Raw genomic sequence first — 21374 nt, forward strand, 5'->3', positions numbered from 1 at the left:
CAGGCTTCGGCGTTCGTCGTCCCCGGAGTACTAGCTGCCACCGATCTATGTTTCGGTGTTTGTCTAGTTTGTCCTGATTGTTTTCACCTGTTTCCCATTATGTTATATTGTATTCCCTTTATAACCCCCTGTCTCTCATTGGTTATTGTGTGTGATTGTTTTCCGTGAGGTCGGCAGTGTTCGGGTGTATGCGTAGTTTGTTTCCTCCCTGTTTGGAGGTTTTGTTTGTATTTTGATTACTGTGCTAGTAAAGTTCGTCTGCCAGTAGCTCGGTGTCCTGCGCTTGACTTCGCTCACCGCATACACGTCGCCCTGACAATAACTGCCAAAATTTTGCTGGACCCCAGGAAGAGTAGCTGCTGCCTTGGCAGCATCTAATGGGGATCCATAATAAATACAAATACAAATACCAACACTATATTGTTCATCAGGTTTGTGGTCAAATCCATTTCAATTCAGGCCGAGATTAAATTTGAGTCGCTTTGTAGAGCACTGCCGACAATGTGCTTTTTAAAGGCAATGTTCCTGCATTAGTAGAGATCACATTCACGATACATGCGGCAGATGTCGGCTCATTCGGAAAGTACCTTGAAATGAAGCATGATGCAACCCGCCTCGGATTGAATCCAGTTTACTTCAGTAAACTGAAATTACAATTGCTTTTCAATTGACCCTAACTCTGCTGTACATTATACCTTCCACCAGAGGGCATCAGTTTGGTGCATCAGCTAAAAAACTAGAAAATGTCTGTTTGACAAAAATAAACTCTAACATTTGAACTTAGAGGAACAATAACCATATCAATACAAGACATTATCACTTATTTGCTTTATTTCACACTCATTAATAATAACAATGTATGAACAGTCCAATGGTAGACCCTCAGTAGTACAACAGTACCCCCCAACGGTGCCATCTCAGTGGAAGTATCTCAATGTATTTATTACCTCAATCAATAATTCAACTGGATCAAAACAATCATATATACATAGGCATGTAAATCATTTATATTCATAGTTAATTCTTCATCAAACGTCACACAAAGGTCTGATAAAAATATTGATTGACTTTTAAATTCTGAATAATTGTTTCCAAATTGTATTTAGTATGTTATACATATTTTTTTAAAATCAGGGTATGTTATTAACATTTTATTTAAATCAGGTTCCGTTATTTTTATGTAGGCTTGGCAGTCATCTTACTACTGGGAGTTGACGACCAACAGTTTCTGCATGTAGGAGTTGAGCCACTTCTGTCTCTCCATAGCTGTGAGCAGCTTACTCTTCTCTCTGAAAGCTGCATCATCCGCCACCACGATGTTCCTCTTCTCCTCATTGTTGGAGCCCTGCGGAGCCCAGTCGCCCAGCCAGTCCTTGGCCATATCCTCGTCCATCTGCCACAGGCCCACCACTGGGAGCCACTGCTCCCCCAGGAGCTCTGCCTTGCTCTTGGCCTCACCAAAGTCTGGGGCTGACATCATCTGCATGCTCCAATCACGGAGCGAGATGGAAGGGTAGAGGACCTCCCACTCCTCCCTCTTGTTGGAGTCTCCTGGATCACTTGGAGAAGAGCCTCTAGAAGCAGAGAGAAGAACAGGATGATAGAACAATAGATCTCATTAGGAACAATGAAACCATTTCTATGGATAGAACTAGCATATAAGAATAATAGTGCTCACTACCATAGAAAGATTGATCTCCATAACATTGTGTCTCAGTCTCAAAATACATTAGTAAAAGGGTAGATTCAGATGAAGGAGCGTACACTTTTGGGGAGAAGGGTCCTCACCTCGCCTCCTTTTCAAAATGTCAGAGTGAAACGAGTTCTGTCCTCAAATCCTCTCCACACTTCCCTCTGACATTTGGAAAAGGAGACATGGAGAGGACGGAGGATAGGGGACACAAGCATCTCGTCATTATATCCAGTATCTCTGGTCATACCTGTGTATGGGTCGGAGGCGTGGCTGTGGGTAGCTGGAGGTCACCAGGGTCATGGCCATAAGGGTGAACAGCAGGAGGGCGGGGCGTGAGGCAGGGGGAGGAGCCAAACCAGCCATCCTTAAACCCACACGACTGGCCTGACCGGCAACACAACCAGCCAATCAGAGTAGCACATATTAGTGTTTTATTATCTTACCATACAGTACATTTATAGTCACTCACTCTTTGAAATAACTCTTTCACATTTATATTCAGTGAAAAAATTGAGAAGTTCATACACTTTAAGCTCCTACTTTACTAGGCATGTACTCAGTACCTTTTCAAACATCAACTGTCTAGCAATCAAGAAAGAAAAAATATAATGCACACATGCTATCAGTACACTAGATATTGTCACTGAATTATAAAACAATGGAATTATCACTGAATTCTAGATAACCTTCATTAACATACTGGTGCAGCATGAGTTAACGCTCACGTCACACAGTTTGGAAATCCACATGCACTGTGAATAAATACCTGTGTTACCTAGTAATGTGCTGTGCTAAGAAATAAGTGCTAAATTGCTGTCAATAGTATTTCTACTATTATTTCTACAATAGTATTTCTCTATTTCTTCTGTTGTTGTTTTTGTGTGACTTTTCTTTGTTACTTTTCTTCTGCTTTAAAACATAAGCAATCCCAAAGACACCAGAGAGCAGATTAAAATCATCATATTAACTAGAATACTATAAATAAAAAAAACCAAAAATAAAAAAAAGCAACAAAAAAAATACATTAACTTCTTGAATGATAGGGCAACATTTAGATTTCCGCCTAAATAGACATACTCAAACGTAATAATTTTTCTTGAGATGGCCATAAACAATAACTTGTAATGTTGCATAGTTTCAGAAAGGTCTAGAACGCACCTTTCTGTAAAAAATATATATATATATATAAAAATTGCTGAGCTTTACAAATTCTGTAATTAACATATTTCATAAATAAATTACATTAAAGTATTACTAAGTAATGTCCCAAGTCATTTAATAAATGTTTCACTTACTTTTGTTGATGAGCAGCGCCTTGTCTCCAGTACGTTGTGGTCAGGAATGAAGTCTTCAGCTTTTTTCTGACTTCAGGCTGGTTAGCTCTTCTGCCATACAGTGTGTTGAAGAATGTTTGAATGTTCTTCCAGTGGTGACCTGAGTCTCCTGCCCCTGGGCTCTAGCTCAGACTCAGGTAACGTACCACAGGTGAACCTCTCTGAGTGGTACTCTTACTGTTTGTGTGTATAGTTGAGAGGTACTCTCAAGTGTGAGTGTGTGTGCCCAGGGGTATGTACAGCCCACAATAAAGGGAGTCAGAGTTTGCCTGCTTATATATCTCTGCTTCTGACGGGGGGGTAGGGATGATGTATGGAGGTAGGGATGGTAGATGGTATGAGATAAAAGGCCACATCTCATTGTCTCCTTTAAAACAGACCTGAAACATCACAGACAACACCGCTGGATGGGTGTCCTGTTTCGTACGATTCTTAAAATAGAGACAGGAGGAATCAGAGAAAGAGAGAGAGAGAGAGAGAGAGAGAGAGAGAGAGAGAGAGAGAGAGAGAGAGAGAGAGAGAGAGAGAGAGAGAGAGAGAGAGAGGAAGCCTAGCTTGTACCTCACAGAACATAATGATGTCTTGGGAAATCTAATAAGCGTTTTAATCTAATTGCAACACACATGTTGAGTCCATGACCCTGGAAGTCCTCGTTCCCCGTGTTGGAATATCAGGGGGACAAAATAGGGGCTAAGGGCTTGACTCAAAGGGAACACAGAATACAGAATACATAAGAATGGTGTATGTTGCATTAATTCTGTCTACTGCCTACACACACCTTGGAATACGGGGAAGCAGGGAGAAGCGATGCATTGGTCTCGTTAAAATTGAAGAGTCCCTTTAGACACCTGTCAAAGACGACAAATCACTCTCAGCAAACACACACACCAGAAAACATTCACACAGAATGTGAATATGTATGTGACAACTATGACGTACCATTTACACTTCACATTGTAAATGGTTTCTTTAGCTATCTATTGGCCAATCAAATAAATAAATATGTCCCAAAAAAAGCCTGATGTACCGTTTCAACACCTACACTTATGCCCATACCTATATTTCAACATCACTGAACACGTTAGTCATAGAAGCAGAACAGGTCTGATTGATGGCCAAAGAACTGGACATTCTCCTCTTTGTGAGACGATCAAAATGTATTTTCATAGACCTGGTCTCGTTACCCAGGTGGAACTTCATTAGGTAGTCATTTAAAAATAATGGTCAGCATGGAAGGAGCTGTTAGTCAGAAGAACAGGTCCTTATACCTCCTTACCTGATGCTCATTATGTACAGATAGAGCGGAAGGAAGGAGAGGTGGAAAGAAAGACAAAGAGGGGAAGTAGGAGAGATGGGAAAATGAAAAGATAGAGGGAGAGAGATAGAGATACCCAAGCAGGGAACCGTTTTTTTCTTCATATACTTAAATCATACTTAATTAACACATTTTAAGTATATTACATATTATCTAAATTGGAACCATTTTTTATACCTTTAATGCATTTAATGTCAATTTTATTTGTATTTTATTAGCATTTAAGAATATTAAATAAATTTAAAATGATCTAAATTGGGACACTTTTTTGTACTTAAGTATATTCTTAGTATATTAGATAAAGAGCAAAACAAATATACTTTGAATACACCTTAAGTACATTTGATGTATGTTTCTCATAAATTAGAAATATACTAAAATGGTATTTAAATTAGAATTCCTGTATTTTCTTTACAAAAAAGTATACTTATTTATAATGTGTTTCAAGTATACTTTTACAAGTACACTTTTACTCATGAACCACATTAGCTATTTTAACTTGCCATGTAAAGGTTACCTTGATTGACCAAGGCATCTTCTTAGCCAACGTTAACACGCTATTTACAAAGCAGTTGTGGCTGGAGCAGCAATTTAACGCTTTGAGAACTGTGCACAATTGGCATTTCACACTTTAGTTGTTCACATTACGGTCATGTGTAATGTGTAATATGTAATGTGCAAATAAAAGTACAACATTATTCAGTTTGAAAATGAACATCAAAACATTTGAATGCTACAGAAAAGGATGCTGGGGAATATGCACATTTGTGCACATGATGTATATTTTCGAATATTTGTATTGTGTATATTTGTATTTGCTGTATTTTCACTCTGTCATTTAAATACTTATTGTAGAGTCACTACAATGTTGTTGAAATTCAATTATTGTCTGAGGGACCTTACAGATGTTGTATGTATGGGGGACAGAGGAAGGGTTAGTCATAAGAAAATCATGTCAACCTATATTATTTCACAGAGAGTCCATGTAACATATTATGTGATTTGTTAAGCCACAATTTACTCGTGAACTAATTTAGGCTTACCTACACAAAGAGGCTGAATACTTATGCAATTACTATATTTTAGTTATCACATTTTTATTTATCTATTTTCTTTTTTACTTTGACATTACAGAGTATTTTGAGTTCATTGTTGACAACGAATGACAATTAAATCAATTTATTCCCACTTTTTAACACAATACATTTTGATGAAATACAAGGGGTATGAATACTTTTGCAAGGCACTGCATGCTTACAGTGTACAGTGAGGGAAAAAAGTATTTGATCCCCTGCTGATTTTGTACGTTTGCCCACTGACAAAGACATGATCAGTCAGGTTTATTTGAACAGTGAGAGACAGAATAACAACAAAAAAATCCAGAAAAACGCATGTCAAAAATGTTATAAATTGATTAGCATTTTAATGAGGGAAATAAGTATTTGATCCCTCTGCAAAACATGACTTAGTACTTGGTGGCAAAACCCTTGTTGGCAATCACAGAGGTCAGACGTTTCTTGTAGTTGGCGACCAGGTTTGCACACATCTCAGGAGGGATTTTGTTCCACTCCTCTTTGCAGATCTTCTCCAAGTCATTTAGGTTTCGAGGCTGACGTTTGGCAGCTCGAACCTTCAGCTCCCTCCAAAGATTTTCTATGCGATTAAGGTCTGGAGACTGGCTAGGCCACTCCAGGACCTTAATGTGCTTCTTCTTGAGCCACTCCTTTGTTGCCTTGGCCGTGTGTTTTGGGTCATTGTCATGCTGGAATACCCAACCACGACCCATTTTCAATGCCCTGGCTGAGAGAAGGAGGTTCTCACCCAAGATTTGACGGTACATGACCCTGTCCATCGTCCCTTTGATGCAGTGAAGTTGTCCTGTCCCCTTAGCAGAAAAACACCCCCAAAGCATAATGTTTCCACCTCCATGTTTGACGGTGGGGATGGTGTTCTTGGGGTCATAGGCAGCACTCCACCTCCTCCAAACACGGCGAGTTGAGTTGATGCCAAAGAGCTCGATTTTGGTCTCATCTGACCACAACACTTCACCCAGTTCTCCTCTGAATCATTCAGATGTTCATTGGCAAACTTCAGATGGGCCTGTATATGTGCTTTCTTGAGCAGGGGGACCTTGCGGGCGCTGCAGGATTTCAGTCCTTCACGGCGTAGTGTGTTACCAATTGTTTTCTTGGTGACTATGGTCCCAGCTGCCTTGAGATCATTTACAAGATCCTCCCGTGTAGTTCTGGGCTGATTCCTCACCGTTCTCATGATCATTGCAACTCCATGGAGCCCCAGGCCGAGGGAGATTGACAGTTATTTTGTGTTTCTTCCATTTGCGAATAATCGCACCAACTGTTGTCACCTTCTAACCAAGCTGCTTGGCGATGGTCTTGTAGCCCATTCCAGCCTTGTGTAGGTCTACAATCTTGTCCCTGACATCCTTGAAGAGCTCTTTGGTCTTGGCCATTTTGGAGAGTTTGGAATCTGATTGATTGCTTCTGTGGACAGGTGTCTTTTATACAGGTAACAAGCTAAGATTAGGAGCACACCCTTTAAGAGTGTGCTCCTAATCTCAGCTCGTTACCTGTATAAAAGACACCTGGGAGCCAGACATTTTTCTGATTGAGAGGGGGTCAAATACTTATTTCCCTCATTAAAATGCAAATCAATTTATAACATTTTTGACATGCGTTTTTCTGGATTTTTTTGTTGTTATTCTGTTTCTCACTGTTCAAATAAACCTACCATTAAAATTATAGACTGATCATTTCTTTGTCAGTGGGCAAATGTACAAAATCAGCAGGGGATCAAATACTTTTTTCCCTCACTGTACTTGATCACTCACAAGCAGCATTTCATAAAAAAAAATCAATGCTTCAACTTAAAAACAACTCCAAGTGTATTTTGAATTAATACTAAATTACAATTAAAGCATTTGAAATTGAAGTACAGTTTTAATGAGTGTGTTTAAGTTTAATGATAGTGAACATAAAGTATACTTAAAGACTGAAAAACAATTAATTTAAAGTATACTTTTAATAAGTGTATTGGAGTGTGATGATAGCATATTTATAGTATACTAAAAGACTGAAAAAACAATGAATATAAAGTACACTTTTAATAAGTGTATTGGGGTGTAATGATATTATTTTTAGATTATACTTTAGATATACTAGAAAAATACATCTCGTATTTGAAGTATATTATTGACATTTTTAGTCTTTTTAAGTATACTTTAGTATAGTTTAAATATATTAAAATACACTTTTTTTCCCGCTTGGGTAGATAGAGATCGTGACAGAAAGAGAGGGGGAATGAGTAAAGTGAGAGAGGGGGAGAGAGAGAGAGAGGACAAGATAAGCAAGGTGATGAGGGGTTAGTAGTAAACTGGAGGCCAAAGACATGCTGGGGTCACACTATTCTAAAACCTCCTTACAATGTCATTGTGTCGAGCAGAGCAGGACTAAGAGAGAGTCATTGTTACAGAAGTAACTATGGGTCTGGCACAAAAAAATGTAGTCCTGAAAAAGAGAGAAGACGAATAGAGAAAGAAGAAGGATAAGTAAGTGTGATGTGTTTGACTCAACTCGTTTCAACACACACTCACTCTTATGACGCCCACTTAGCCCTAACCTCACCCTCTTTCTTATTTGTCTCTCTTTTACTTCATCTTTTTATATCGCCCATCATCTATTCGCTGTAAGCTTCTCTGTGCTGTCTCCTTACTGTTGTTAGCTTCATCCAATCAAATTAAAATGTACATTTCCAAATAGAGAAGAAAAGAAAGACATTTAGAGGAGATTACAGAGTGGCACAATACCAATTCAATGATTCTGAAACCATGTCGTCTCTAAATCTCTGTATCGTATTTCCTGATCTCAAAACATCCTTGACAGTGTTCTTCTACTGTTCACCTTACAGCTTACGCCACCAAGCTCCCATAAGTACATACAATTGTGTGCTTTTTTGGAAAATGTGCTCCTCAATTCTACAAGAACTAGATTGATACTGTTAACAGTATAGCTTCCTCCACTGTCCCTGTCCCCATACCGGGCTCGAACTAGTGATCCTCTGCTCGTAACAACCAATTGAGCTATAAAAAAAAATCGACTTCGATAGATCCATTGGCGACATTTCAAGCTAGCTGTGGAGTGAGCTTCAGCAAGTTCTTAAAGCTAGAATCCTTAGTTGCTATATCCATTTTTGGACTTATTAATCAATGATATAATACCCATTGATTCTTGAAGAATATAACGTATAAATGCTTCATGAGCTTAGTTCGATTGTCATACCCCATCAGATCCCAGAATATAAGCTTGTTTTACTTCAATGGTTGTAAACACTGTAAATGTAAACAAACACTGTGTAGCCTCAAAACATAGTTACAACTATGCTTTTGATATCATGGATGGTCAGTCCTTGCATCCATAGCTCTGTCTATGAATTTGAGAGTGGTTACTTTTCTCCAGTCCCATCCATCAGCTTGTTAGCAAAACAAAGGCGGGGTGACGCTTTGTTATTTTTTCAATTAAGGACTCTAGCTTGAACTCTGTTACATGTGAAAACTGGTAACCTCTTAGACGTCATCTAGCGTAGCAATACTTTGGTCTTCATCTCTCCATCTCTCCCTCTCTGCCTCTCTCCATCTCTCCCTCTCTCCATCTGACAGACACACAACACACCCCCTCATTTCTTTGTACCCCCAAAACGTCACAAAGAGAAAGATATCTCACATACACTCACCAACACAAATAACTTGATATATACTTGTCCTGTCTCCTTTTGTAACTCAACATTTCACTTCATTCAGATTTTTTGGAAAGCAACCCAATATGACATAATTTCCCAGAGAATTCTACACGGGTAAATTAGGGATGTTGTTATTCAGTGTGTGGCTCAATTCTATCGATACCACATTGGAATTTCAGAAAGGATAAAAACATTAATCCAGCGTTTCATCTCCTAATACGTCTACATAAAAACATTTCACCTTCGAAAAACGACACAATTCACTTAGCAATGTGAAAAACAATAAAAGACATATGCTACATAAAGTCATGATGACAGTTTCATTAATTACAGTATAATATGACTTTGCACCATTAACCAATGTAAACCATGAGTGCCTGGTAGACTTAAGGGAATTGCATTTGACCTAAATGGATGGTATTGGAGCAGATCCCCTCTAGAATGAAACATCAAAGGTTATTTCAGGACATTGATGAAACCTAGCCACAGCACAGCTGCAAGAGTATACAAATCCAGTACAGCAAATATCGATATACAGAGAGTAGCAGTCTTTCTTGAGCATATAAACCTACTCAGATAATATTGGCAAGGATATTGTCATGCAAAATTCAATTAGCAAAACCATTGAACAGCTCATTGTCTGTTTGAACTGTTGAATATGAAAACTAACACCTACCAGACAGGATACATGGTATGAGGCCCAAATTAGACCCTATTCCCTGCATAGTGCCCTATGGTCCCTGGTCAAAAGTAGTGCACTACACAGGGAATAGGGTGCCATTTGGGATGCAAACCGAGACTCCTTGTCCTGATCCTTTATCTTTTAATTATCCGTGTCATTGTACCCTTTCAAACTAGAGGAGGATAATATCCCCTTTATCGCTGTAGCTTTGAGCAGCCTTGCAGAGACTCACTGAGCAAGATGAGTCACCATAGAAGTCATACAAAAGCCAAAGTAAACTTGAGTGATATTTAGACCTGAGGTCCTAGGTGAGGTGATGGTTCTCTTCTTTCACCAAGTCTCCACATGTTCTCAATGGCAAACCTGAAGATTGCATTATATTGAAGATTGTATGGTTTGGTAGAACTATCATGTCCATTTTGGAGTTCAATCCATTTTGCTCCGCTAAAGCAAAAATCGATGTCTCATTTAAAATGTCTGCTATGGTTGAGGAGGATGCCATTGTATTCCCTTGGGCAGCTCCTCAATCATTTGAGCTTCGCCTAGGACCTGCATGCATGCATGCACCACACACACACACCTTAATATCATATCTCGATCAGATTATTCTCCTCGTCAGGCTCTGGCTCCGCTGCGGTAGCTGTCTCCTCACTCTCTGCCTCCTGCCCTTCTGACTCTGTCCTTCCAGGCCGGTAGACAAAGTAGAAGGCCTTGCGGGGCTCACTGTGGTGGAGACTAGACTTGATGGTGAGGGGGAACTCCTCAGGGGCCAGGGGCTGGTAGTGGCCCTCCACTAGCACACTCAGGCTGTAGAATAGAATAGAATAGAATAGAATAGAATAGAATAGAATATATACTTTATTGTTCATTTTGTGAGAAAGGGAAATGTGTCTTTTGCCTACATCAACCACCCCAGAAACATACACATACAGTATTGACAGGCACAGGGTCAGTCACAGATCAGCGCGCCTGGATGGAGATGGAGTAGTGTTTAGGGGTTAAATGACTTGCTCAAGGGCACAACGGCAGGATAATGTACCTGTAGGACTCTGGCTCCAGCACTTCAAACTTGTCAGCACACTGGGCACACAGATCCTGGGCCGTGGTGGTGGGGTGGACTCCCAGGGTCTTAGTGTTAGACCCCGCCTCCAGGAACGACACGTTGATGAAGTCCTGGAATGGGACCAGAGCAAAAAGCGGGAGGACATCAGATTTTTGTAATGCCAATTACAATTTCAAAGAATACTTATATAGTCATAATTATCCAATATCACAATACTGCAGTGACATATTGTATTCTATTCATATGGTGGCCCAAACGGACCTGTACAGACGAGCATGACAGCCGGGCCTTGTTCAGGGTGCGTCTCTTCTCCCAGCGGTGGATAGAATCCTGGATCTCCAGACTGAGCTGCTGTGTCACCGCCTGCTTGTCATAGTTCTTTATGTGCTCCAACGCTCCATACGTGGTCGTCAGGTAGTAGGAGCCTGGTGACACACACACAAAAGATAGTCACCATTAACAGGGGTACTATCTGTGTGTTTGGGTACAGTGGTTAATGTGTGTGCGTGTCCGCGTGTGTGTTTGCGTGTGGGCTGTGTATGTGATCTTGCCTTTGTGTGTGTGTGTGTGTGTATGGCATTTCGTTTGTCCCTACCTTCTCCTAGCTGTAGTGCAGGGTCCATCAGCTCCATCATGTACTCTACATCCAGTAGCAGGAAGGCCATGTTGCTCCTGGCCAGGACGTACATCAGCACTGGGAGGAAGTCATCTACGCCATGGGCTCTCCCTGTCAACCGTCATCTCAATCAGTTCACGCGACAGTCAGGTATTTGTAGACACTGGTGTCGTCAGGCAGTAATGATCAATCATCATCAACTTCAATCTGCACTCTTATACTAGCCTTGATTTCCATGCTTCCTGACGTTCGTTTGGAGGTAGTCGAGTAATAAACAAGACTTGGGAGGATGGCATTGTGAGACTACTGTTACACTAGCAAACATGACAAAGATCATTATAATTTAACCACCAAAATCTACCAGGCAACAAAGACAGTGCCTCACCTGGGCAGCCTATAGACATGGACTCATATATGATCTTGCAGGTCTTGAGGAGCAGATCAATCTTCTTCTGAGGGGAGTACTCCAAGTGGAGGGTCATCAGCTTCAGCTGGATCTAAGATAGATAAATACAGTAGATAGATAGATATACAGTGGGTATTCACCCCCCTTGGACTTTTTCACATTTTGTGAAAAGCTGCAATATGTAACTTTTTGTGCTACCCAGACAAATTCACATAGAAATGTGTGTTATAGAAATGTCATTCTCATTGAAAGATCTGTTCTATATGCACTATTTCTATGCTTCCCAATCTTAAGTTTTGTTTTTGCGTCTTTTACTTTCAGTTTTGTACACCAGCTTCAAACAGCTGAAAATAATATATTTTGGGTTATGGAAAATATATTTCACAGCGGTTTAGATGGTGCAATGATTCTACACACTGTACTTGTCACATAAACTGAAATTAAGCGAACTATTTGAATTTTAGCAACCAGAAAATGGTGGAGCGAATTCTGCATAGTGCATCTTCAATTGTGATTTTTTTTGTCATTGATCTACACAAAATACTACATAATGTCAAGGTGAAAAGAAAATTCTACAATGCTCTCTCTCTCTACCGCACCTGTTATTTCAACCTCTAAATGCCCGACTATGAAAAGCCAAGTGACATTTACTCCTGATGTACTGACCTGTTGCAACCTCTACAACCACTGTGATTATTATTTGACCCAGCTGGCCATCTATGAACGTTTGAACATCTTGGAGAAAGATCTGGCCTTAATGGCCATGTACTGTTATAATCTCCACCCGGCACAGCCAGAAGGGGCTGGCCACCCCTCAGAGCCTGGTTCCTCTCTAGGTTTCTTCCTATGTTTCTACGTTTCTAGCACTGTGCTTCTACATCTGCGTTGCTTGCTGTTTGGGGTTTTAGGCTGGGTTTCTGTATAGCTGTCACGCCCTGGCTCTGGGGACTCTTGTATGTTGAGCCAGGGTGTTAGTTTCTTTGTGTAGTGTCTATGTTTCGTTTCCTATGTTCTGTTCTAGGTTATGTGTTTCTATGTTGGCCGGGGTGGTTCTCAATCAGAGGCAACAAGAATCAGCTGTTGCTTGTTGTCTCTGATTGGGAACAATACTTAGGCAGCCTTTTGTGCACTTGTGATTCGTGGGATCTTGTTCCGTAAGGTTTGTTTTGTATTAACCTAGGACTTCACGTATCGTTTGGTTTATTGTTTTGTTCGTGTGTGTACTAAATAAAAGATGTACGCATATCACGCTGCGCCTTGGTCCGCTGTGTATAACGATCGTGACAGAAGATCCCACCAAAACAGGACCAAGCAGCGTGTCCAGGAGCAGACAGCCTGGATTTGGGAGGAGATCTTGGACGGGCAGGGGTCCTGGACTTGGGAGGAAATCCAGGCTGGAATGGATCGCCGTCCGTGGGAGGAGACGGTGGAGGCGCGCCATAGAGAGGAGCAGCGGCGCCAACCGGGCCGACGTCGGACACGCAAGAGGCAACCCCAATATTTTTTTTTGGGGGGGGGGGCACACGGCATGGACGACAGGGCTGCTGGAGGCAGCTACGGGGCGAGTTTGGGGATTAGGAGAGGAGGCCACCGGGTTTGAGGGGCTTGAAGGGAGGTTGGTGGAGCCTAGAGGTAGATCAGAGCCAACTCCCCGTACTCAGGCTAGGCAGCGTGAGACTGGGCAGGTTCCGAGGTATGCAGAGCTGCGTACTGTGCCGCGAGTGGTCCGGCACAGTCCGGTACGTCCTGTGCGAGCACCACGCACGTGTCGTGCTAAGGTGGGCATGCAGCCAGGACGGAGTGTGCCGGCTTAACGCTCGTGGCCTCCAGTACCCCTCCTCGGTCCCGGATATCCTGCGCCAGTGTCACGTGCTGTAGTGCCAGTACGAGTACACAGCCCTGTACGTCCTGTGCTGATGCCTCACACAGAGTGTGTAAAAATAGGCATTCAGCCAGGACGGGTTGTGTCAGCTCTTCGCTCCAGACCTCCAGTCCGTCTCCACAGCCCGGTCCGGCCTGTTCCTGCTCCCCGCACCAAGCCTGTGGTGCGCGTCGCCAGCCCGGTCCGGCCTGTTCCTGCCCCTTGCACCAAGCCTGTGGTGCGCGTCGCCAGCCCGGCCCGGCCTGTTCCTGCTCCCCGCACCAAGCCTGTGGTGCGCGTCGCCAGCCCGGTCCGGCCTGTTCCTGCCCCTCGCACCAAGCCTGTGGTGCGCGTCGCCAGCCCGGCCCGGCCCGGCCTGTTCCTGCCCCTCGCACCAAGCCTGTGGTGCGCGTCGCCAGCCCGGCCCGGCCTGTTCCTGCCCCTCGCACTAAGCCTGTGGTGCGCGTAGCCAGCCCGGTATGGCCTGTTCCTGCTCCCCGCACCAAGCCTGTGGTGCGCGTTGCCAGCCCGGCCCGGCCTGTTCCTGCTCCCCGCACCAAGCCAGTGGTGCGCATCGTCAGCCCGGTCCGGCCCATTCCTGCTCCCCGCACCAACCCAGTGGTGCGCATCGTCAGCCCGGTCCGGCCCGTTCCTGCTCCCCGCACCAAGTCAGTGGTGCGCGTCGTCAGCCCGGTCCGGCCCATTCCTGCTCCCCGCACCAAGCCTGTAGTGCGCGTCGTCAGTCCGGCACAGCCCGTGCCTGTTGCACCGGTGCCTGGTCTGGTACCGGTCAGCTGCTCCACACCGGAGCCTAAGCAATCCGCTCCACCGATGTCCAGTCCAGCTCCAGCTAGCGGGGCCAGACCAGACCAGGGGCGCTACGGGGGGGTTGTTAGAGGGTGGTGGTCACGCCCGGAGCCGGATCCGCCTCCGAGGTGGAATGCCCACCCGGCCCCTCCCCTGTTGGGTTTATGTTGGCGCGGTCGCAGTCCGCGCCTTTGGGGGGGGGGTACTGTCACGCCCTGGCTCTGGGGACTCTTGTATGTTGAGCCAGGGTGTTAGTTTCTTTGTGTAGTGTCTATGTTTCGTTTCCTATGTTCTGTTCTAGGTTATGTGTTTCTATGTTGGCCGGGGTGGTTCTCAATCAGAGGCAACGAGAATCAGCTGTTGCTTGTTGTCTCTGATTGGGAACAATACTTAGGCAGCCTTTTGTGCACTTGTGATTCGTGGGATCTTGTTCCGTAAGGTTTGTTTTGTATTAACCTAGGACTTCACGTATCGTTTGGTTTATTGTTTTGTTCGTGTGTGTACTAAATAAAAGATGTACGCATATCACGCTGCGCCTTGGTCCACTCATTATGACGATCGTGACAATAGCACTTTGTGACATCTGCAGATGTAAAAGGGCTTTATAAATACATTTGATTGATTGATTGATCCCCAACACCTTGAAGAATAATGGGCAAATATTGCACAATTCAGGTGTGCAAAGCTCTTAGAGACTTACCCAAGAAGAATCACAGCTGTAATCGCTGCCAAATGTGTTTCTAACATGTATTGACCTAGGGGGTTAATACTTATCTAATCAAGGTATATTAGTGTTTTATTTTTCATTCATCTTTAAAAAATAATATATTTTGAATAGATAATTGATTAGAAATGACAATTAAATCCATTTTAATCCCACTTTGTAACACAATAAAATGTGATGAAATCCAAGGGGGGTGAATACGTATGATACCCAGTGTAGATATACAGCAGCAGACAAAAACACACACTCTGTACAAGACAAAAAGTCAGGAGCCATAGAAAGTGATCAAATGGTCAAAAGTAATGCACTACATAGAGAATAATGTGCAATTTCAGATGCAGCCCATAACTGTCTACCTTCTCCATGACAGTGGTCTCTGGAACACTGGTGGTGACCCCCAGATCTGTGGTGGTGGTACCCAGGACCACACTCTGGTTCTCCCTCAGTCTCTTCAGACAGCCCCCCCTGGCATGGATGTCCTTCAGGCCGGAGTAGACAGCCTCCCGCAGAGGCTTCAGCACAGCCTTGCACAGAGCAGCTTCCATAATCACCTCTGGAGAGGAAAAATACAGAAATCCCTGGTTAGAAATCAATGGGCTCCATTTCTAGTTGAGGAGAGAGCACATTGCGGCTACACTTAGTCTTCTGTGCAGTGCAAAGAGTAAAGGAGGAAACTGGAAGGTGGCAACTCAATGCTGCTGGTTATTATACTCTTTGTGCAAATATGGAAGCTGATTAATTAAAGTGTTTTTGCTAACTATTGTATTTTTGCCTGCAGTTATACTGTAGTTCTTTATGGAGGAAAAAATCTATCCGGTTAAAAGTTTTAGAACACCTACTCATTCAACGGTTTTTCTTCATTTGTACTATTTTCTACATTGTAGAATAATAGTGAAGTCATCAAAACTATGAAATAACACATATGGAATCATGTAGTAAGCAAAAAGGTGTTAAACAAATCAAAATATATTTTATATTTGAGATTCTTCAAATAGCCACCCTTTGCCTTGATGACAGCTTTGCACACTCTTGGCATTCTCTCAACCAGCTTCATGAGGTAGTCACCTGGAATGGATTTCAATTAACAGGTGTGCCTTCATAAAAGTTAATTGAAGGTCAGTCAATAAGGAACACTTCAAGAACATTTAACGTTTCTTCAAGTGCAGTAGCAAAAACCATCAAGCGCTATGATGAAACTGGCTCTCATGAGGACCGCCACAGGAATGGAAGACCAAGAGTTACCTCTGCTGCAGAGGATAAGTTCATTAGAGTTACCAGCCTCAGAAATTGCAGCCCAAATAAAAGCTTCACAGAGTTCAAGTAACAGACACATCTCAACATCAACTGTTCAGAGGAGACTGTGTGAATCAGGCCTTCATGGTCGAATTGCTGCAAAGAAACAACTACTAAAGGACACCAATAAGAAGAAGAGACTTGCTTGGGCAAAGAAACACGAGCAATGGACAATGTCCTTTGGTCTGGAGTCCAAATTGGAGATTTTTGGTTCCAACTGCCGTGTCTTTGTGAAACGCGGTGTGGGTGAAAGGATGATCTCCACATGTGTATTTGCCACCGTAAAGCATGGAGGAGGAGGTGTTATGGTGTGGGGGTGCTTTGCTAGTGACACTGTCTGTGATTGATTTAGAATTCAAGGCACACTTAACCATCATGGCTACCACAGCATTCTACAGCGATACGCCATCCCATCTGGTTTGGGCTTAGCGGCACTATTATTTGTTTTTCAACAGGACAATGACCCAACACACCTCCAGGCTGTGTAAGGGCTATTTGACCAAGAAGGAGAGTGATGGACTGCTGCAGATGACCTGGCCTCCACAATCCCCCGACCTCAACCAAATTGAGATGGTTTGGGATGAGTCGGACCGCAGAGTGAAGGAAAAGCCAACAAGTGCTCAGCATATGTGGGAACTCCTTCAAGACTGTTGGAAAAGCATTCCAGGTGAAGCTGGTTGAGAGAATGCCAAGAGTGTGAAAAGCTGTCATCAAGGGAAAGGGTGGCTATTTGAAGAATCTCAAATATAAATTATATTTTGATCTGTTTAACACTTTTTTGCTTACTACATGATTCCATATGTGTTATTTCATAGTTTTGATGTCTTCACTACTATTCTACAAAGTTGAATGAGTAGGTGTGTCCAACATTTTGACCGGTAGTGTATATTGTACACTGTGCCTTGCAAAAGTATTCATCCCCCTTGGCATTTTTCCTATTTTGTTGCATTACAACCTTTAATTTCAATGGATTTTTACTTGGATTTCATGTAATGGACATACACAAAATAGTCCACATTGGTGAAGTGAAATGAAAAAAATAACTTGTTTCAAAAAAGTATACAAAATAAATAATGGAAAAGTGGTGCGTGCATATGTGTTCACCCCCTTTGCTATGAAGCCCCTAAATAAGATCTGGTGCAACCAATTACCTTCAGAAGTCACATAATTAGTTAAATAAAGTCCACCTGTGTGCAATCTAAGTGTCACATGATCTGTCAAAAGATCTCAGTATATATACACACCTGTTCTGAAACTTTGAACATCCCACGTAGCACCATTAATTCCATTATTAAAGAATATGGCACCACAACAAACCTCCCAAGAGAGGGCCGCCCACCAAAACTCACGGACCAGGCAAGGAGGGCATTAATCAGAGGGGCAACAAAGAGACCAAAGATAACCCTGAAGGAGCTGCAGGAGATTGGAGTATCTGTCCATAGGACCACTTTAAGCCGTACACTCCACAGAGCTGGGCTTTATGGAAGAGTGGCCAGAAAAAAGCCATTGCTTAAAGAAAATAATAAGCAAACACGTTTGGTGTTCGCCAAAAGCCATGTGGGAGACTCCCCAAACATATGGAAGAAGGTACTCTGGTCAGATGAGACTACAATTTTTATTTTTGGCCATCAAGGAAAACACTATGTCTGGCGCAAACCCAACACCTCTCATCACCCCGAGAACACCATCCCCACAGTGAACCTGTTTCAGTCATCCAGAGATTTGTGTCTGGGACAGAGGTTCACCTTCCAGCAGGACAATGACCCTAAGCATACTGCTAAAGCAACACTCAAGTGGTTTAAGGGGAAACGTTTAACTGTCTTGAAATGGCCTAGTCAAAGCCCAGACCTCAATCCAAATGAGAATCTGTGGTATGACTTAAAGACTGCTGTACACCAACTTGAAGGAGCTGGAGCAGTTTTGCCTTGAAGAATGGGCAAAAATCCCAGTGGCTAGATGGGCCAAGCTTATAGAGACATACCCCCAAGAGACTTGCAGCTGTAATTGCTGCAAAAGGTGGCTCTACAAAGTATTGACTTTGGGGGGGGTGAATAGTTATGCACACTCAAGTTTTCTGTTTTTTTTGTCTTATTTCTTGTTTGTTTCACAATCAAAAATATTTTGCATCTTCAAAGTGGTAGGCATGTTGTGTAAATCAAATGATTCAAACCCAAAAAAAATCCATTTTAATTCCAGGTTGTAAAGCAACAAAATAGGAAAAATGCCAAGGGGGGTGAATACTTTCGCAAGGAAAACCTGACATTCAGCATTTCACGCTGGAGGCAAAATAAGTTGTATATCAAAGGGGACTTCTTGTATACTAGCAACCCAATTAAGCCATCAAATGTCAACGGAGACAACCCTCACTAACAACCATGTCTTCTGTCCATGTTGAAATTTTATAGGTGTCACTACAAAGACTAATTTACCACGCACAAAGAGAAGACTGTGATAAACAACTTCCTCCTGTTTGACAGAGAATAAGGGGAACATCCATCATGTTTGCCAAAAATGTTATGAACGCTTCAGTTCTCACTAATCTTCAAATGAATCTTCAAATTAACCTACCCGCCATATTCAGTGTCAAACAGGATATTTAAAGTAAGGAGCAAGTGGAACTTTGAGCATGTAAAAGAGTCTACAGAATGGAGTTTTTAACGCTGGGTTTTGACAGATGAATGTTGAGGATATCGAGGAGAATGAAGTAAATAAGCGGTTGCCTAGTTTTTCCTCTGTGTAGACGTTGGGCTCCAGGAGGTTCTGCAGCTCAGTGCTCTGGATGAGGTAACTCTTCAGCTGGGTCATCATCTGCCTGATCTCCTGCAGCAGCTCAGTGCTGGAGCTGTGCTTCACCATGGTCTCCAGAATATACACCCTGGGATAGATTAATTAATTAGTCGATTGAGGGTTTCTGAAGGGATCTTTTTTTAGGGGGAAATGTAACAAATTTAAGAGACATTTTCCATGGCTGGACAGAGATATGAGTTGAAATTAACAAGATTCTGCTTTGAATTAAAATATGTGTGGTCCTAATCAGCCCATCAACTAAGCGATTCTGAAAAACTTGTGATGAACTGATCCCTACCTGTAATCCTTCACCAGGTTCCCGAAGTAGGAGCTACCGTCCCGGGACAGCTCCACGATCCTCTTCTGCAACTTATGGTCAGCGCTCATGAAGTTGGTGAACACACTGGAGAAGTTGACCATGGAGAGGCGTTGCTTGGCCCGGTCTAGCATGATGGTAGGGGTCCTCTTCATTGACACCTGGTTTTTAATGATAAGTATTTTATTTGGATTATTTTACAGGAAAATGTAATACAAATTCTCATACAGTAACTAAGGCACAGCAGCAAATTAAGCTTGTAGTTAGGATGATGTTAGTTACACAGCTAAGCTGCATAATAATGTTAAATGGGACTTCCATGGGAAATAAAGGTTGAATAAATAAATATAATTAATATATATACTTTGGTATTGTTGGTCCCAACGGCCCCTCCAGCCCGACTGGCCACAGTGTCAGCCTCCTCCTCTGTGCTGCTGGTAGAGTAAGAGTCATGGTCCAGTGCAGGGAGGGCCGCGCCACCATCAGGAGCATACAGGGACACATCTGCCCCTCTGGCCTCCCTCACCTCCCCCTCGGGGATGGAAATGGCCATCCGGGCTGGCAAGGGGGTGCTAGAGGTCTGGGGGATGTCCAATGATGCATTGATTGAAAGAAGTCCTCCACCTATCATGTCTGGGGCGAGAGGTGTAGTGAGCGTGGCCTGGGAGGGCTTATTCTTTCTGGGAGGTGGGACTGGCGGTGCGGCCCTCTTCGTCAGAGGGGCTGGTATAGCCACGGTAACAGCCTCACTGCTGTTTGAAGTCTCTGATGTCCCTTGCCTCTGCAGTGTCTCTATCTCACCAGCATAGGGCTCCACTCTTAACTCCTTCTCCTCGTCTGCCATGTTGGTGGTGACGTCGATGCACACCAGTGAAGCAACAGGCACTATGCCAACACTGCCCTCATCCTTCTTCTTTGAGGGTGTGGTGAGGGTCAGGGTGCCCCCATCCGGCTGGGGCGGCTCCTGTCCTGGGGGTGGGGGACGCTTCTCTGAGGGCATCCGCCGTAGGGGCACAAGTGGGATCCTGTGTGGAGGTGGCCGGGGTGCTGGGTGCCGATGTCCTGCTGTTGCTCCATGCGGTGACAGATGCTGTAGAGGCTGAGTAGCTGCTACTGGGTCAGTAGCTGTAACTGACACCTCTCTCTCTGAGACAAGTTGAGAAGCAGCTTTCTCTCCCTCCCCACTGCCTTTGCTGCTGTTTCCTTCTCCTTTCTGCCCTGGCTTGGCTGTGACTCTAAGAGGTGGGGGTGGTGAGCGGGGGGAGGGGGAATCAGACGTCCCTCTGTTCCCCTGCTTGGCCCCCTGTGACAGTAACAATCCCTCAGGGACATTAGGGGGTCGGGGTGGGGGGCGTTTGAACTTGGGGGGTACCTGCCCCTGCCCTGAGCCTGGGGTGTTCAGGCTCTGGCTCCTGAGGATGGGAGCAGCGACGGGGGTGGAGGCCTCCAGGCTGCTGCAGTACTCCTCTATGAATATGGGGTTAACGTACCACAGCCGGTCGTTACCGGTCCCAGTGGACAGCTGGATCTCACAGGACGAGCTGTGACCCTGGCCCTGGCCGTGCCCTACTGGTCTGCTCCCTTGTCCTGGCTCCTCAGAGGAACTGTTCATCTGAGAGACCCAGAAATCTGACAGGAGAAACTGAGAGTTACCATCACGCTATCACTAGAGAGCTGAACCCCAAACTGACACTACCATCATTAGACTTTCATGTTACTCTTATG

The 21374-nt window shown here is 43.6% G+C and overlaps 2 protein-coding genes across 3 annotated transcripts in view; both read right to left on the reverse strand.

Annotated features, from left to right (window-relative positions):
* Positions 1-21374, reverse strand: part of LOC121538928 (ras and Rab interactor 3) — a 39952-nt gene that overhangs the window by 9271 nt on the left and 9307 nt on the right. Inside the window, exons 5-13 of one of the 2 annotated variants that reach the window (XM_045223551.1) lie at positions 20014-21278; positions 19632-19810; positions 19267-19421; positions 15610-15806; positions 11841-11952; positions 11435-11566; positions 11101-11264; positions 10816-10949; positions 10357-10583 (exon numbers count right to left, since the gene is read on the reverse strand). In XM_045223551.1, the coding sequence (XP_045079486.1) occupies positions 10364-10583; positions 10816-10949; positions 11101-11264; positions 11435-11566; positions 11841-11952; positions 15610-15806; positions 19267-19421; positions 19632-19810; positions 20014-21278 (2558 nt within the window). In that variant the 3' untranslated portion in view covers positions 10357-10363. Of the gene's footprint in view, positions 1-9122; positions 10584-10815; positions 10950-11100; positions 11265-11434; positions 11567-11840; positions 11953-15609; positions 15807-19266; positions 19422-19631; positions 19811-20013; positions 21279-21374 lie in introns of those variants that run through there. The other variant, XM_045223550.1, reaches the window with a different exon arrangement.
* On the reverse strand, positions 814-3425 carry LOC121539577 (tuberoinfundibular peptide of 39 residues-like). Its single transcript, XM_041848174.1, has 3 exons — positions 2989-3425; positions 1941-2077; positions 814-1574 (listed from the first exon to the last, which is right to left on the reverse strand). Exons 2-3 carry the CDS (start codon positions 2054-2056, stop codon positions 1202-1204), a joined length of 489 nt encoding a protein of 162 aa, XP_041704108.1. The 5' UTR covers positions 2057-2077; positions 2989-3425; the 3' UTR covers positions 814-1201.

The sequence above is a fragment of the Coregonus clupeaformis genome, chromosome 11, assembly GCF_020615455.1.
Source record: "Coregonus clupeaformis isolate EN_2021a chromosome 11, ASM2061545v1, whole genome shotgun sequence".
NCBI lineage: Eukaryota > Metazoa > Chordata > Actinopteri > Salmoniformes > Salmonidae > Coregonus > Coregonus clupeaformis.